This window comes from Eufriesea mexicana, unplaced genomic scaffold, assembly GCF_001483705.2.
Source record: "Eufriesea mexicana isolate 0111107269 unplaced genomic scaffold, ASM148370v2 scaffold107, whole genome shotgun sequence".
In the NCBI taxonomy this organism is placed as follows: Eukaryota; Metazoa; Arthropoda; class Insecta; order Hymenoptera; family Apidae; genus Eufriesea; species Eufriesea mexicana.
In genome coordinates this window covers 1,550,663-1,566,645 of record NW_016908335.1, presented here as the reverse complement: position 1 = coordinate 1,566,645, position 15,983 = coordinate 1,550,663, and the positions used below count along the sequence as shown (strand labels likewise).

Sequence of the window (15,983 nt, the reverse complement as noted above, 5' to 3'; positions counted from 1 at the left end):
TGCCAACGGCTCTTCATCGACTGTTGACAATTTCGAATCAGGCGTAGGCCGTGCGAAATATGCAGGTTAACCGAGGCCGTGTGTAATCGTCGCGAACTCGTTCCGTCTATAAATGCGACATGACGTTACGCGACGTCCACGGGCAATTAAATGCACGCTACGTGTATCACTCGATTCGAGTAATAACGCTTCCGGTTACGAAAACGCGATTACGCTGGAGTCATTCGAACGAGGACGGATTCGTCGATTAAGATGTAAATGTACCGTGTGTATATAGCCTATCACCGGTTGTCCCATGTCAGAGAGGGTACAGTTAATGAGGGTATTTCTATAGGATCAAGTGCTATTTCCGCTATAGGCGACGCTCGTGAAAGGTCAACTTTCATCCCGGCTTTTAATAAAAGCGCGCGAGGCTTTAATAAAGGAGATGGGAAATCGTCGAGATGCCTAGCTGGCTATGGAAGCTGCAATTAAGTCTTCGCGGAACATTCTTATCGATTATCGATTCCCAGCACCGAGATTCGGTCGCGACCAGTTCCTATTCTCGCTCGGGGATTATTTTCTTCTGCTTCTCCTTCGCGGATAACGCCGAGTCAACCGTACTGCCTCTGATAATCGAGCATACCGACCCTCTCGTCCTGCGCTAGAATCCTAAGCTTGCTATTTTTTTTTTTTTTTTTTCCTTACACGACCTTTGTTCGCGCCCTTCATCCTCCGTTCTTTTTTCTTCCGCGACATTTCGATCCTACGCATTAACCACTAGCTGCCCGTGTTCCCACAGACTCCGGCTTCGTGATACTTCAGGGTACAACCTACTGGACGGACCTGTTCGTCAGGCACTTCCTCTTCCAGGCAGAGCACACGATCGACGGCGACGATCTGTTGTTCTTCGTGCGCAAGAAACACGTGAAAACGTCGTCGAGATACTTGCCAAAGTTCGAGACAGAGGTGGACGTGTTCCGGAAAGACAGCAAGAAACTACCGATCGGCGATCCAGATATAGACTGGGAGGAAACCGTGTACCTGAACCTGGTCGTACATCAGTTCGACTACACGCTAACGTTAGCGATCTGCACAAGAACGAGTCCCAAGGAATTGCAAGTGGGTCCTCGTTCTCCTATTCCCTGTCTTTAAATTCCATGAATATATACTCGTGGATTATTTCCCGATTAATTCCATCGAAAATTCCATTTCAGGTATTACGAAGGCACTCGCAGAAGGTATATGCGAGTCCGAGTCGACGGCGAATGGACGCGAAGGGAGATCTCGAGGAGATGACGTACCCGCATATATGCTTCATGGTGGACAATTTCGACGAAGTTTTCTGTGATATTCTAGTCAGGGACGGGGAGATGGTATGCGTGGAATTGGTGGCGTCCGACAGAGAGGGCGCCATACAGGGTGTCATTTTCCTCGGTTCCATCAGATACGACGCGCTGAAGAAAGTGTACGACGCGAGAGTATGTTTCCATGTCACACGCTCTCGATCCTGGTAATATTCGCGCGTGTTAAATTTCCCTCTATCCTTTCGATTTTCAGTCCAGCCTGAGCACCAAGATGGCGCAGCGCATGACCTTTGGCCTGTTCTCCGGCGCGGCCTCTCAGCGAATCGAATTCGTTCGAATGAAGGGACCTCGTGGTACGATCGTCGATAGGAAACCCTGCCTCGACGTGCCGATCGATTACACCGTTACTATACCGCGTCTACCCTCTCAGAGAAACCCGAGAACCTTCACTGACCGTGTTTTCGCAGGTAAGGGTCACGCGGAGATGGCTGTGACGAAGCCAAAGGGATCGGGGGCCGAGACGCCGACCTCGGAGCCCGGCTACTGCGCCACGGATTCCCTGTGGGACGCCGACTGGGACGACGCCGAGGAATTGTTCATGTATCGACATCAACGAAGGTTATCCGATCCAAGCGCTAATTTGAATAATTTCGTCCGCGGTGGCTGGCGAACGAAGCCGGACACGGCTGCGACCAAGGCTAGGTCAGAGAACGAGGGCCTGGACTCGATGGCCAACGGACTGAGCGAGATCGAAGCCGGAGACGTTCGTGACGGTAACTACCTTGCTCTTATCCTTGCGTGTTAATTCGTCCAAGTTCGACGAGAATGGGACGCAAGTCGCGAACGAACGACGACACTCTCTCACTTACCCGCTCTCCCTGTTCTTTCTTATGCCTGTGACCTTCAGAATCGACTGTGCATGCCATTGTGTTACGTATCTGTGTATTCTGCACATTTCTTACTCTCGATAGTTAGCTGATCCTCTTAGGAGTCGGTCTCGACGTTTGATTTATTCATCGTTCTAGCCGGTCGGATTTTCGTTGCGTTTCTCTGCGTCGCGTTCCATTCAGTTCCGGCCATTGCGACCGAGAAACGGGACAGTTGCATGCACCGAACCATGTTTTTTCGTTATTTTTACTGCGTCTCATCGGTTCGAGTTTTTCGCTTATCTTACCGACACGAACGCCCTCGTTCGTGATCGTTCGCGTGGTCGCGAAGTTTCGTGGAAACGCGAAGCTCGAGATCGGTTCGCAGAGAACCAAGTCGATCCGTGCTTTTGTATTACCTCGGACCGTGCAATGCCACGAGACGCAGTTTTTCGATAAGTTTGCAGATAGTCGTACGAAAACCGCTGACAAACAGAGATAAAACACGTCGAGAAGGAACGGCTGTAGAGCACCACCACCAACACCACCACACGCGAATCTCTTACGCTTGTCACGAAATGGACAAAACCAGTTCGAAAATAAGACTAAATAGAATACGATATAATATAAAACGAACGGAAAAAGAAAGCGAAATTTAAAAAAATACAACAGAAATACCTTGTCTCTAATCTGTGTCACGTGCCATTCCGGCTCTTTCCTTTGTAGCCGACCTACAGGATAGCAGCTGGGGCGGCCGGGGCTCACCAGGAAATCACAGGAGTCCGCACGTTAGGCGACGAAGATCCCCTCTTCCCAATAGGCAACAACGACCGAAGCAAAAGCAACGTAACTCGTGGGAATGTAGCGAAAATGAGAACTCGCCGAATCACAAGGAGGCCTATCACGAGACACACGGTGAGCGTGCTCATGCGCGTTGCAAACGACCGTTCCTCGTCTCTTGCGCCTTCGAAAAGTCAGCTTCGAGACACTTGGCAGAACCCGGGCTCCAACGGATCTAGGATCGATCTTCCGACGTCCGGTACACGATTACGTGCGAAATGAAAACGCGACAGAGACGAAGGGACGGTGGGATGGCGAAAACGCGACACGAGCGCGCGCACGGTGAAACGAATTATCTGGTGGCAGGCCTCCAGAACCACCAGCACAACCATATCGAGGTCGGCAGCGAGATTCTCGTGCCGGCCGCTGCGTGCTTGACGGACGACAACGTGAGACAGAAATTGGACGCGGGTGCGATACTGGTGCACGGCAAGGAGGAACTGCCGTTGGGATACGAGGAGGCGGACGATAACAGGAAACGAAGGCCGTACAGCACCGGACAGATCAATCAGGAGCGACTGAACAACCTGGAGAACGACGAGGAGCAACGACGGCTGAGCGACGACGAAGTGGTCAGGGTGCGTCGGACAGAAGGACGCCGGCGTCTGCGCTCGGCAGGCTCCGACCACGAGGAGTACTACACCGGTCGGAACAAGAACAAAAACGAGGAGCAGTTGAAAGATAAAAACGCGAACGCGCGTATTACCCGCGGCAACCTGACCACGCACAGGCAGAGCGCCACCCTGCCGAGAAGGAGGCGAAGACGAGCGTTGTCCGGCAGCTTCGCGGGCAACCCACTTCCTCCGCACCGAGTCACACCAGACGGCACAGCTATCTACTATTGGTGCGAGCTCCCGCGCCGCCCCGGCTCACAGGGTAAATTCTTCTTCCCCTGCCCGACACACCTCTACACCACCCCACATATAGCCAACCGATCACGCGCCCACGCGAACAGCTGTCGGCTTTCTCCGATGAACGACCGTTTATCTCTGCCAAGTCTGCGAGTCCAGGCTGTCCGAGCGTTGCGAGAAGCAAACGTTCTCGTTAATTTTCCTCCTTGTTTAGACAGCCGTGTACTCGCGAACGATCAGATCGAAATTTCACACGCTCGGGGTGTAACGGTCGTTCATCGAGCAGCTCGCGCAACATCGAAAAGCTGCCACGCTGTCCATCGTATTCGATCCGTGCAGTTCTTGTACTACGTTCATTTGTCCTTGCGAAGCTAAACTTGTACAACCATGCTCAGCCAATGACTGTGTTTATGAAGATGGTGAAATTGCAATGGCAACGGGGGTGCGTTCTGAGACGACGCGAACGACGAGTACCGCGTCGAGGTCGTCGTGGCGGTGTCGCCGGAGTGCTGGTGGTGGTTTCTGGCGGTAATCGATGACTAGAGATCTCGAAACGTCTCGTTGACGTGGTCGGAGAAAGAATAGCGATCGTGCTTGTTTCACCACCGGTATAAACATAGTCATCCACGATGAGGGACAAGTGATCACTGACACCGATAGAATCGTAGAGCGCAAACTGTTCGTGTTAGTAGCTACAACGACTCGCCCTATCTTCCTGCTTCGCTGTGTTCAATCGCCTCAGAAAATGCATTAGCAAACTAGATATCAAAGATCCACCTGGGAAAAGAAACAGAGATAAAAGAATCGAGGGGAGAGGAAAAAGCTAATGCATCCCTGTTCGTGTTTGTCTTTTCTGCGCACCTGTAGCTGATGTGCATCATTGCAACATATCTACAAATTTTCGTGCTACACCCATCAGGCTTCACCAACCGAGTCCAACAGCAACTCGTCTCGATCCCATCCCGTGATCGTAGCTCAACCTCTCTACATCGTCCAGACCTGTTCCCTGTAATTTGCTCCGTCTAATTGATCGACACGAATCATTCCAGGATCTTAATCGTAGGTCGAGTCTCTGATCTGTCGATACCTAGTCATTAGCAATAACCGGATCGTTATCTGTCTGTCGACAGAGCTGGACGACGGCGCTTACAACCCCCTGTGGACGATGCGGGGATTCACGCAAACCTTCCACTTCTGGAAGGAGACCAGACGGGCTCAATCCGTGCCCCTGAACGCGTTTCTTACGTACATTACGTTGCCCTGGTGGAGCATTGCCAAAGGTACGTCATTGGACACGAATCTTGTACGTTAACAGAGACGAAAGACACTATAGACGCGTTTGACAATGGAATGAAGTCATTAAAATTATTCATCGAGGTTTACATTTGTTCGCAGATATTCTTGACCATCGAGAAGGACCTATTCTGACGTTCTAGCCAACACGAGGACGTTTCTTTTTCATTTAAAACGGGTTCCCCTTTACCATTACGTTCCCCACTTTGTACGCACTTGGATAGAACTGTGGTCCAACAAGAACGAAGTGTATAGATTAAGAAATAAACGAGATACTATTTATAATCCCGCGCCAGTTACTTTATTATCGTTGTAACGGACAGAACGAAGAAAAGAGGAAAGAAATTGACGAGCGACCGAGGACAGTAAGGCGGGAAGAAGACATCACGGCGCTACGCGTAATGGCGTCGCACGATCACAACGACATTTCGAGAGGAACGAAGGCGAACGAGGAAAGATGAACGCACGTTTAATAAACTACCTTCGAGATCGGTTCACCCCGTAGCCTTGAACGTACGAAGATACGCGAGAGTGTCGACCAACGTACTTTGGTGAACATTATTCCTTGACCCCTTCACCCCGAGCGCGTGTCTCAACTGACATTATTCGCGAATACGTTCAAGTAGTCCCCGAAATTAGTCCACGTGTGGTCCCAGTAGATCGGATTTGCCCTGCTGTCCCACGGCAGGTTCCCAGGCGGTACCGCAGTGGCGTTTAATCTGCGAAGCTCCTCCAGTATGGCAGGCAGCACGGAGGGGTACCTTGAACCCAATAAATAATATTTTTCTCACTGAAACATTTCTCGTCTTTACCCTCATTCGCGTCACTCACTCGTCTATCACGTTGTTATCCTCGCAAGGGTCCGTCAGCACGTTGAACAGGCAAGGTGCCTCCAGCGGCTTGCACACCGGCAAGCTCTCGTTTTTCTCTGCGCAGTTCACCTTGGCTTTATCACGAAGAGACCGGATAGCTTCTGCGGACAAGTTGAAGCCTACGCTAGCCACTGCTCGACCAGCCATGCTACCGACCACGCCTCCCACGTCGTAGACCAGCTTCCTACCAGACGGTCCGTACCAACCGTCCCATTGGCCGTTGTAGGTAGACCCTTGAAAATCACGGAAACGCGACGATCGAACAGAACCGACAGCAAGAAAATCACCGAATGGACCACGCAGACCCCCCAACATCCCTGATCGCCAAGACGCGATTACTTTTTACCCTGAACGTATTTCCAGTGGCCAACAGTGATGGCTGCCACGCCAAAGATGTCGTCTATGTTGTGAAGGACGGAATTCCGAGGAGATTCGACGTCCTCGCGCAAAGCTTGCCACATATCCACGCCGTCGATCGTCAAATTGGACGGGTCTCCTCCGGCAACGCTCACGAGGGTCGGTAGCCAGTCGCTAATGTGGAACAGCTGCCTGCTCAGCCTGCCAGGACGCAGCAGTCTCGGTGACCACAGCAAACCGGCTCCTCTGACGCCACCTGATCGAGACAAATTGGTCATTCCCTTTTTTCCTGCCCTCTTTGCTTTAACGAATTATTTTCAATCTGCGATATTTTAGCCCTGCCTTCCCACAGAGTGTTTTTTGTGCCCCTCAGGGGCCAATTCGACGCGGCGTTTAGGTTGAAGCCGGCCGGTGGCCCGCCATTATCCGTGGAGAACACGATCACGCTGTTCTTCAGCATGTCCCTTTTACGAAGCGCCTCCACCACGCGACCAACCGATTCGTCTAGCTTGCTCAGCATGCCTGTAACGAGATCACGGTGATTCCTCTGATCATGGAGATCGGTAAATCGGTAACCAAGCGTACTCCAGTTACCAGCAAAACGTCTACGCTCGTAGTCGGCGATGTTGGTGAACTTGGCGACCTCCTGGTCGGGTGCTGGCAGAGGGTTGTAGGGGTTTCCGGAGTGCACAGCCGCGTGAGCCAAGTAGAGGAACATGGGGCGACTGGTGTTGTGTTTCTCGATTAGAGTCACTGCTTCCTTCGTGAAGATGTCCGTGGAATATTGGCCGTGAAGGTCCCAGGCTGATCCCAGTCCCCTTCTCATGTCCAATCCAAAATATGGCTGCGTGCAAATGAAAGTAATTTTAGAAGATAGAAGGACGTTCATAGTTTAGGTTCGATCTATCGTCGCGAAATGAAAGAACGCGATTATATTATACTTTGTACCCCCTGGAACTAAAGAGAATAAATATATTTCGGATTTATTAAATGTTTGCGAAATATTTCGTGTCCTTTGGGATTGAAGAGCGCGAATGGTGCGATATTTAGGAACACGAAACTTGTTTGTCTGTGTGGATACGATTCGTGGAAATCGCGGATGCGTATCAAAGCGACCGCGGAATTTTCGCATACTCGTGGCTGGCAGTAAAAGCGTTAAAATTAAACTACTCACGCTTTCCACGGCACTGTGGTCAAAATAATCTTGGTGGCCGCTCCAGAAGCCTGTGTGCGACTCGAATCCCCTATACAGAGGCGTGTACTCCTTCATGTAGAATCCCAAGTGCCATTTACCCACGATGTGGGTGTTGTACCCGAGTTCTCGTAGATATTCCGGTAAGAGTTTCTCTTGAAGGGGAAGTCCCCTCGGCTCTGCGCACTTGAGGACCTAATTCCACGCGTGCAGCGTTAATTGTCTAGCGATCTCTCTGTCGAGCCTCTTAGAAGCTACAGCAAAATATCCCTTTAACCCTTTTCACCCTCCTAACAGCCCAACCCTTCGTGTTCTCGAGACGATTTAAATTTTAGCAACAGCCCGTGTGTCATAGACAGCGACGTCATTTCGTTTCGCAGCGTTCTACATTGCTAACAATTTATTTAGAAAATTCAGGAAAATTTGGACGTTCGATCTAGTAACATTTCGCGACACCGACTGTTGGAGGTCAGCTGTCATTTAGACGTAAACGCGGTAGCAGTGGAAATGAAATTAGAAAAAGGTCACACCGAGTAGCCGATGGAAATATATCGCAGATGCAAAAGTGGAAATAGATCGAACGGACGAGAGATACACGATCGAAAACGCGATCACTGGATGAGCGTCGAATTCACTGGAACCGCGAGAGCCGACCGCAGATTCTAATCGACGCGATTGCGAATCCCTCGACAGGAAAATGTTCCGGTCCAAGAATTCCCGCGAATACCGCGACGCGATATTTCAATCTACCTATTTTAATCTCGCGGTGAAATAACGTCGTTCGAGCGCAACGAACCACAGCCGAATGACCGTAAGCGACCGACAGGACCACGTCGCCTTATTTACAAGCCGATTGCGCGATTAAACGGTTAACGAGGGAGCCGCGTACCCCGTGCTGCATTCCGGTGTGAATGGGATGCTTGCCGGTCATCAGAGCGCTTCTGGACGGTGTGCAAATCGGCGTGACATAATACCGGTCCAACAGCAGCCCGGAGAACGCCAGGGCGTCGATGTTCGGCGTCGGGATCTGGCCTGACCCGTGGAATCCGACGTCGTTCCATCCCTATTAACCGACGCCTATTAGCCACGCTGTAGATCCCCGATATTCATCGTCGATACCGAGATATCGACGAACGAAAGACTCCGTCATTTGCGGAGGAGTATTACGAAAAAGTTGACACCTCACCAAGTCGTCAGCCAAAATGAACACGATATGCGGCTGCACGGCTGCAGCCGCGTGACAAACGACAAAGACTGTCGCGTAAAAGCACGCCGCTACTCCTCGAGCCCCTATCATCTTGTCGGACGCCCACCCACGGGACGAGGCTCGTCTTTCGTGGAACTGTAAACCGGTTCCCTTAGAGCGGTACTATTTCCGTGCAGCGCGATCCAACTCGCTAAGCAGCTTCCTCGCGATCAATTGATCAATCTGCGCGCAATTGGCCCGCGAGTTTAATCCTGGTCCCGACAACTGTGTACGCAAACGCGTCTAGCGCGAGGTGCGCCAAGGTCTGCGACGTCGTCCTGCAACCGCTGCGAGCAGGAGTCGCTGTGTCAACGAACGGTGGATTAGAGCGAGGTCGAGATAACGATACAGCGGGTCGACACGTGCGAGTGCAAGACGACACGACACCCTGTTCATGGAACCTGCTAGCAAGAGCGAGCTCACGGGCCGACGACCGGTGCGAAACTGTCCTCGGCTCGTCCTCTTCCACGCGAGTATGGTGGGGCAGCACTCCCACTTGCAAGAATCGTCTTCTTCAACGTCGCCGGTTGGACGAGGATTTCTTGGATTCGGTCGTTTGCGCGTTTCCCTCGTACCTATCTAAGGTTCTCTGATTAGAGGACACCTCCATTTTCCTCGATTTTTTCGATTTTCTTTGATTTTCCTAGATTTTCCAAGATTTTTCTAGTTCTATCTAGATTTCTCCCGATTTTCTTAGATTTTCTTAAATGTCCCTAGATTTTTCTAGATTTTCCTAGATTTCTCTCGATTTCCCTAAGTTTCCCACGATTTTCTTAGATTTTCCTAGATTTTCCTAGATTTTCCTAGATTTTCCTAGATTTACTTATAATTTTCCTGGATTTTTCTAGATTTTCCTAAAATTTCATAAATTTTCTTAGATTTTCCTGGATTTTCCAACATTTTCCAACATTTTTCTATATTTTTCTAGTTTTTCATAGATTTCTCTCGATTTTCTTAAATGTCCCTAGATTTTTCTAGATTTTCCTAGATTTCTCTCGATTTCCTTAGGTTTCCCTCGATTTTCTTAGATTTTCCTAGATTTACTTATAATTTTCCTGGATTTTTCTAGATTTTCCTAGAATTTCATAAATTTTCTTAGATTTTCCAAGATATTGCTACATTTTTCTGGATTTTTCTAGTTTTTCCTAGATTTCTCTCGATTTTCTTAGATTTTCTTAAATGTCCCTAGATTTTTCTAGATTTTCCTAGGTTTCCCTTGATTTTCTTAGATTTTCCTAGATTTACTTATATTTTTGCTGGATTTTTCTAGATTTTCCTAAATTTTCCTAGTTTCCCCTCGATTTTCTTAGATTTTCCTAGATTTTCTCTGATTTTCCTCGATTTTTAACGTGGATTCGCGCAGTTATTAGTCGCGATGGTGACCACTTTTCGAACGGATGAAAACACGGTCAAAAATCGTGGGTGACCGTTATCTAACTGTGAAAATGGACACGGTCGATTTAGATGGTTATCTACGTGGAACGATTACCACGAAAATGGTACCTAACGCAAGAGGGACGCTACGGATCACGCTATGGGGTGTCATCGGCCAGTAGCTCGTCTAACGTTGCTCCGTGAGCACGGATTTCGGTGAACCGGTTAAGCAAGGATCGTCTGGAGGAAGTGAAACAAAGTCATTGAATGAACTTGGAAGTGGAGTTTCATTCTCGGTCGGCTAAAATTGAGTCTGATTACCGTCACTTGACCTACGCTGCTAGGGCAACGACGATATCGTTTACTTCCTCGAGACTTTACGATGATTTTGCGGGGAAAGTATAACGACCACTCAGTCGCTACCGGTTGTGCGTGTTAATTGCCTGTCGCGAACTATGACCCAGATCGGTTGGAATTTTGTTTTGCCCGTGTCTATGCTGGTCGCAAACGCGACCGTGGGTAACGTCACGTACGACAAGTTGATCGGCGAAACGGTACTTATATTTCACCCCTGGTTGCGAAAGCGATTGACACTGAAACTATTTATCTTATATCAAAATAGATAACGAATTTAAGCAGTTACGTTTCTACCTCGTGGTCACCGTTAATTTTCGTAGGAACAAAGAGATTAGAGCGGGTAAATTCGATTTGACAGTTCCAGTGTCAATTGCCAATCCGGTGTCAATTCGAAGGACCTAGTTTTTTGTCAAAATTGATAATTCGGTAAGAACCAAAAGCAATGACATCGCGATTCTATGATTCTACCTCTCTATGTACAAATGCTACCTTTAAATATTTATTGTAAAAGAAAAAGGATGTTTCGAAATTACTAAATAGGTCAGAAAGACTGGTCCCGAGAACTAACTACCAATAGAAGCGCTCAAAGTGGAAAGTCGTGCTTTCAGATAAGGATCCTCCAATGCTGCACGATTTTCAACCGTCACAACGCCCTCCTGTTAGCCGGGGAGTACGAAGACTTCCTTCAGCGATCGTTGCTCGATGGTCTACAGATCGCTCTGGTCTCCGAGACGCAGACGTCCACGTCAGAACTGTTCGCCCTGAGCAGATACTCGTTCACGGAGTACAATCGGTACACCTCCTTGCATCTGCTCCGCAAGTTGGATCATTTCGTGGTGATCGCGTCTTCGCAGCCGATGCTCAGATTGCTGCTGCAGAGGATAAAGGATTCTAGCTGGGGCAACTTCAATGGGTTCCATATCCTGATAGACAGGAGGACCGAGGAACGCGGCTGTGCGAACGCTCATACGTTCCTGTGGACAGCCTGGGAATACGACAGACTTTCCACGATATTCCTGTGCATCGATCCCATTCACGGACTCGTCCTCTATACCTATAATCCCTATTCGAGCATGGCGCCGAGAGCTTGGAAGCAAGCTGGGTACTATGAAGGACGCAGTGGGCATCCCTGGCTATTATTGAGAAGGAAATACAGAAATGGCAAGTCCAACAAATTTTTAACACATGTTTGAAGACACCTCGAATTAATCGGTCTCTAATTGACAGTCCCTAGACGAGTTGTTTCGTACTTGACAGTGTTATTGACATTCCTGCAGCCTGCGCAATTTCATTCCTTATTCAGAGACGTCAGCTACGAAACAACTCGTTTAATCCCACTTCCGTGAAGACCGAGGCCAAACTACTGTTAAAGTTAGATTTGACAGTTTCGATCAGATTTATCGAATCCATGGCGATGGACAATATCTTAATCGTTTTCTGAAGGTTCGAGGATGTGCAAGGACTTGATGTTCGATAAGACGAGGGACCTGAACGGTTATGAAATCCGACTGAACGCCATATCCTTCGAGCCCCATCTCCACATAGACGAAAGTAAGTCCGGCTTGGAGAAGTTCACCGGCGACAACAGCGAAATCCTGAAGATGGTGTTCAAGAAGTTGAACGCTAGCATGAACGTACTGGTGTATAGAGGCACGGTGTACCGTCTCGGGGGCATCGACAAACACGGCATCATGGTGGGAATGCTGGCCGACGTGGCTAGTGGCGAGGTGGACATGGGAATGAACGCGAGAGGCCTGTACAGCTTGTGGAAGATCGAGTACGTGTTCCTTCAGGATTAAACGCTAGATTAGACCCTAGATAGACGCTAGATCGAACGAAATAGCCGAGTAAAACGCTGGACGGACAGCTAGACTCGAGGAGTCCTCGCGACATTTATGAACAGGATTAGTTCATCACGGTGTTTTGATTACAGACACACGTATCCTCACGGGGAAGAGGGTTTCTGCGTGATAACACAGAGGGCAGGAGAAAAGTCAGAGTTCATCAAGTTCTTGACCTTCCACTCGCCCTTCGTGAGCCTGGGGTGCGCCATCGTGTTCGTGATCAGCCTCTGCATCCTCGCGAAATACCAGGGATTTTTCCCAGCGTGCTTGAACATGACGCGTTTCGTTACCTCGGTGTCCATGTATAAACTACCCAAAGCCAGTTCCTGCAGAATTTTCTTCACTTCTGTGTTCATATTGTACTTCGTAGTAAACGCCCTGGTCCTCAGCCACTGGGCCTCGATACTCAGCATTCCTGTTTCCCTGCCGAATATCAGGACCGCGGAGGATCTGAGGGTACGCCATTCCTAATCTTTTCTATATATCTAAATATACGTTCACGATGTTCGAAAGTTTGGAATCACTTGCTCGTATGAGGAAGAACCTTGAATCTTTTAATTAAAATAATCGGAACAATAGTATACACTCTCTGTTAGAGTAGCTTCCATTCTCCTCAGACCTAGGCACGATAGCAGCAGTAAATTATGCCAACCCTTTCCTTCTCTTCCTATTCACTGAGAGCAATGAAAATGCAATCGATCCTGCATGGGAATCGCGAGTGATTCGTCGTCGATAATGACGGATGGATAAATCGTTAAAAGTGATTTCGAACTTCCGGATAGATAGACTGCCAATCCGATAAAGCTTACAAACTTTCACAGAAATCTGGCTACCAGATCTACGGCTCGATGTTCCACGAGCAGATGCTTCGGGATGCCGAGTTACGGTCGCGTTTCCACGAGACCACCTACCACAGCTGCAGGCAGCAAGTGCTAAGATCGCGAAGAGCCGCGTGTATAGACGATTGTCTCCACCAGTACGTGAGGATCGAGAACGAGCCTCTGTATCGATCTCGCAGGATACAGCGGACCCAGCAGGTCTACGTGACCAGGAAGGACTGGCCGCTACTGAGACCAGTGACGAAAATAATTCGTCACGCGATGGAGTCTGGATTAATAACCATGTGGAGGAGTCTGAACACGAGAAGGATCTACGAGGCATGGAAGAAGAGACGAATGAATCGGAAGAAGAGCTTCAGGATATTGACCATCAAACAGATCACGTTCAGCTTCTACATTCTCGTGATTGGCCAGGTTTGCGCCATTGTGACTTTCGTTGCGGAGGTCATCGTTGGAAGATATCGTGCTCGCAGATCGAGGAGATAGATCCCTCTCACTCGACTATAGTAACAGTGATCTTGGATAATTTCGTGGCGATTTGTTGCGGTTTTACGAGTGCGTCGATTGATTCTTCGAAGCGGTTAACTTAGGTCTCGAGATGAGTCCTTGGCAACTCGCGAATGGAAATATCGGTGTTATTAAAGTAGCTCGACGCGAGGAATTTTTACTGCAGCGGGATCGAAACTGAGACTATGAATTTCGCGAAATATATGCTCCGAATCTTGACAATACAACGATAATATCGATTATACTTGTCGAACTTTGGATAGAGTTGGCAAATTTTTATTTAATTTCTTACTCGATAGCAATGTTACAGCGACGCGTTGGTTTGCATAGAGTTGTAGCGGTGTCGTTCTCACTCTCGCCGCTAGATGGATTCCTACTTAAACGAGCGTCGAGGACTTTCTCGCAAGTCCTCGGTAAAGACCCTCCGCTTCCTATATATACAATTTCTAAACTCTTATAAATATCCTCCGTTTAAGGCAGCACCTGCTACGTAGCCTTACCGATAAGTCCCACACTAGCAGGCCCAGGATGAAAATGATCTGCATATCCCATCCTTTCATCAACAACCATCAACAACGTGGGATGGAGAAAAAGAGAGAGGGGGCTTCAGAGAATTATATATATCCCTCTGACTGTTTGCGAAAAGAAATCTCAAAAAAACCAGGGTTTGTCGTGTCCCTCTTGGTAAAATATCAACAACATGGACACCACTACCACCTTTACTTATCACTCTCGCAATGAGACCAAACAAAATCAAAAACCACCTGTGTGTCAATCGTTTAAAAAATACTACAACGAAATTACAACAATACTAATTACGACACGCTTATAGAACCCAGCACCATTCTATCTAAACAAGATGTATCTACAGGAATATAACTAAAAAGGCAAAAGCTTAGCTCTCCTTTCTGGAAAAGCGCCTAGAAAAAGGCCTTTCTGCCTCGACCACAAAGACAAACGGACAAATGCACACCTTGAAACCCATTCGCCTCGGAGACGCGAAAGCCAAAGCAGGAAAAATAGGAACAGCCGAGACAAATATCCGAGATGATCCCCAAACTCGCGCAACAAACAGACCTTTCATCCTGCCTCGCAAAAGAACAAGCCAACGCGCTTCACGCTCCACGGTATACAAAGTCAAACACCCAGCAGAAACTAGCACGTCGCGTTTCTAGGTCGAACAACCTGCGGCAACTTAGACTCGAAACGGGGCCACAGGGTGCAGACCTATACGCAGCCTGACAATCGATCTCTCCGAAGGGGGAAGACTTCATCGAGTTAAGGTGGCACGGTAGCCGAATTACTCCTGTCCAAACTGAACACACCGGCGTGAAGCTACGCGGCTACCACGAGCTCCTGCTGCTGGTGACCAGCGAGCAGAGAGTACTACGTGTCGCTGAATATTCAGCACGTCTTCGACAGGCCCGACATGACCACCATGCGAACTCGGGAATCAGTATTCCGACCAGGTATCCGGATAACGAGGCAGCCTACGCGAAGATCTTCGAGTTTATGAATCCCGTGTTCATATCTACAACCGTCGCGTGGGCGTTTATCGCGCCTGTTCCTGGAGCTTTTGCAAGCTGAGGAATAAGCTCCGTGAGGTTAGAAGTTCCTAGAAAAATATTAGACGATTCTATGTCTCGTTTGTCCCATTCCGAAGCAGGTCTACCGAGCATCTACCTAATCAGAATGTCTCTTCTTCCTTATGACTTCATCGATGTCGCAACCTGTCTCTTAAACCGACTTCCACGCTATTCATAGATCCTACATAGATCCTAGGCACGCCGAAGGCTATCAAAATTGAGACCTGAGATCCACGAACGTAGTTACGATCAGTGCGACAACTCTGTCTTCGACGAGTTCTCTCCAACATGGTGGATCACACGGAAGCATGCGGATTAGCGAGTACGCGGAGAAACGAGGGAACGTGGCTAGAGTCGCAGATGAGTCTACGTCCGCGAGGATCGCTGACAAGGAGGAATCTCGTGTTTCGAAGCGGAATATGTAATAGAATAAATACTCTGTACTCGGCTTTCGCGGTGCGCTCTAATTGGCCGGTTAGAGATGCGTTTAACCGATGCACTTGTCGCAGACTGGGTTAATGGACCATTGGTGGGACAAGGTGATGACCATGTTCGCGATGACTACGTACGCGAGTGGCCGAAGAAGAGGACAGAGGATGAGAGATGTGAAACGACTCTGGGCGTCGCGTTTGCGTTTCGAGTTTTGACTTTTCAATTCCCTGCATCTGACCTC

General features: G+C 48.8%; 3 protein-coding genes and 1 pseudogene across 4 annotated transcripts in view; 3 read left to right on the top strand and 1 right to left on the bottom strand.

The window, feature by feature from the left end:
• LOC108555351 (uncharacterized protein KIAA0930 homolog) overlaps positions 1 to 5,317 on the top strand; it is a 6,707-nt gene extending 1,390 nt beyond the window's left edge. The window contains exons 2-9 of one of the 2 annotated variants that reach the window (XM_017910958.1): positions 782 to 1,101; positions 1,197 to 1,460; positions 1,540 to 1,639; positions 1,754 to 2,059; positions 2,879 to 3,067; positions 3,299 to 3,868; positions 4,974 to 5,123; positions 5,239 to 5,317. In XM_017910958.1, coding sequence (XP_017766447.1) covers positions 782 to 1,101; positions 1,197 to 1,460; positions 1,540 to 1,639; positions 1,754 to 2,059; positions 2,879 to 3,067; positions 3,299 to 3,868; positions 4,974 to 5,123; positions 5,239 to 5,279 — 1,940 coding nt within the window. In that variant the 3' untranslated portion in view covers positions 5,280 to 5,317. The remainder of the gene's footprint in view (positions 1 to 781; positions 1,102 to 1,196; positions 1,461 to 1,539; positions 1,640 to 1,753; positions 2,060 to 2,878; positions 3,068 to 3,298; positions 3,869 to 4,973; positions 5,124 to 5,238) is intronic. The other variant, XM_017910959.1, reaches the window with a different exon arrangement.
• Positions 5,318 to 5,709: 392 nt separating this feature from the next.
• Positions 5,710 to 9,368, bottom strand: LOC108555352 (arylsulfatase J). The gene is made up of 8 exons (XM_017910960.1): positions 8,744 to 9,368; positions 8,447 to 8,620; positions 7,540 to 7,752; positions 6,960 to 7,209; positions 6,708 to 6,887; positions 6,355 to 6,621; positions 5,968 to 6,241; positions 5,710 to 5,897 (listed from the first exon to the last, which is right to left on the bottom strand). Exons 1-8 carry the CDS (start codon positions 8,852 to 8,854, stop codon positions 5,729 to 5,731), a joined length of 1,638 nt encoding a protein of 545 aa, XP_017766449.1. The 5' UTR covers positions 8,855 to 9,368; the 3' UTR covers positions 5,710 to 5,728.
• Positions 9,369 to 10,346: 978 nt separating this feature from the next.
• Positions 10,347 to 13,703, top strand: LOC108555285 (uncharacterized). Its single transcript, XM_017910860.1, has 5 exons — positions 10,347 to 10,731; positions 11,143 to 11,695; positions 11,978 to 12,311; positions 12,468 to 12,834; positions 13,200 to 13,703. The coding sequence occupies exons 1-5, from the start codon at positions 10,633 to 10,635 to the stop codon at positions 13,701 to 13,703; spliced, it is 1,857 nt and encodes a 618-aa protein (XP_017766349.1). The 5' UTR covers positions 10,347 to 10,632.
• A 721-nt stretch (positions 13,704 to 14,424) lies between these two features.
• On the top strand, positions 14,425 to 15,957 carry LOC108555284 (uncharacterized; annotated as a pseudogene).
• Positions 15,958 to 15,983: the final 26 nt, after the last annotated feature.

Bases quoted from the DNA above. Each gene is read 5' to 3' on its own strand.
- LOC108555352 (XM_017910960.1), bottom strand. From the start codon at position 8,854: ATGATAGGGGCTCGAGGAGTAGCGGCGTGCTTTTACGCGACAGTCTTT. The intron at 8,621-8,743 runs GTGAGGTGTCAA...GTCGGTTAATAG, and splicing joins TCATTTTGGCTGACGACTTG to GGATGGAACGACGTCGGATT. The intron at 7,753-8,446 runs GTACGCGGCTCC...GCGTGGAATTAG, and splicing joins ACACCGGAATGCAGCACGGG to GTCCTCAAGTGCGCAGAGCC.
- LOC108555285 (XM_017910860.1), top strand. From the start codon at position 10,633: ATGACCCAGATCGGTTGGAATTTTGTTTTGCCCGTGTCTATGCTGGTC. The intron at 10,732-11,142 runs GTACTTATATTT...TCGTGCTTTCAG, and splicing joins ACAAGTTGATCGGCGAAACG to ATAAGGATCCTCCAATGCTG. The intron at 11,696-11,977 runs GCAAGTCCAACA...CGTTTTCTGAAG, and splicing joins GAGAAGGAAATACAGAAATG to GTTCGAGGATGTGCAAGGAC.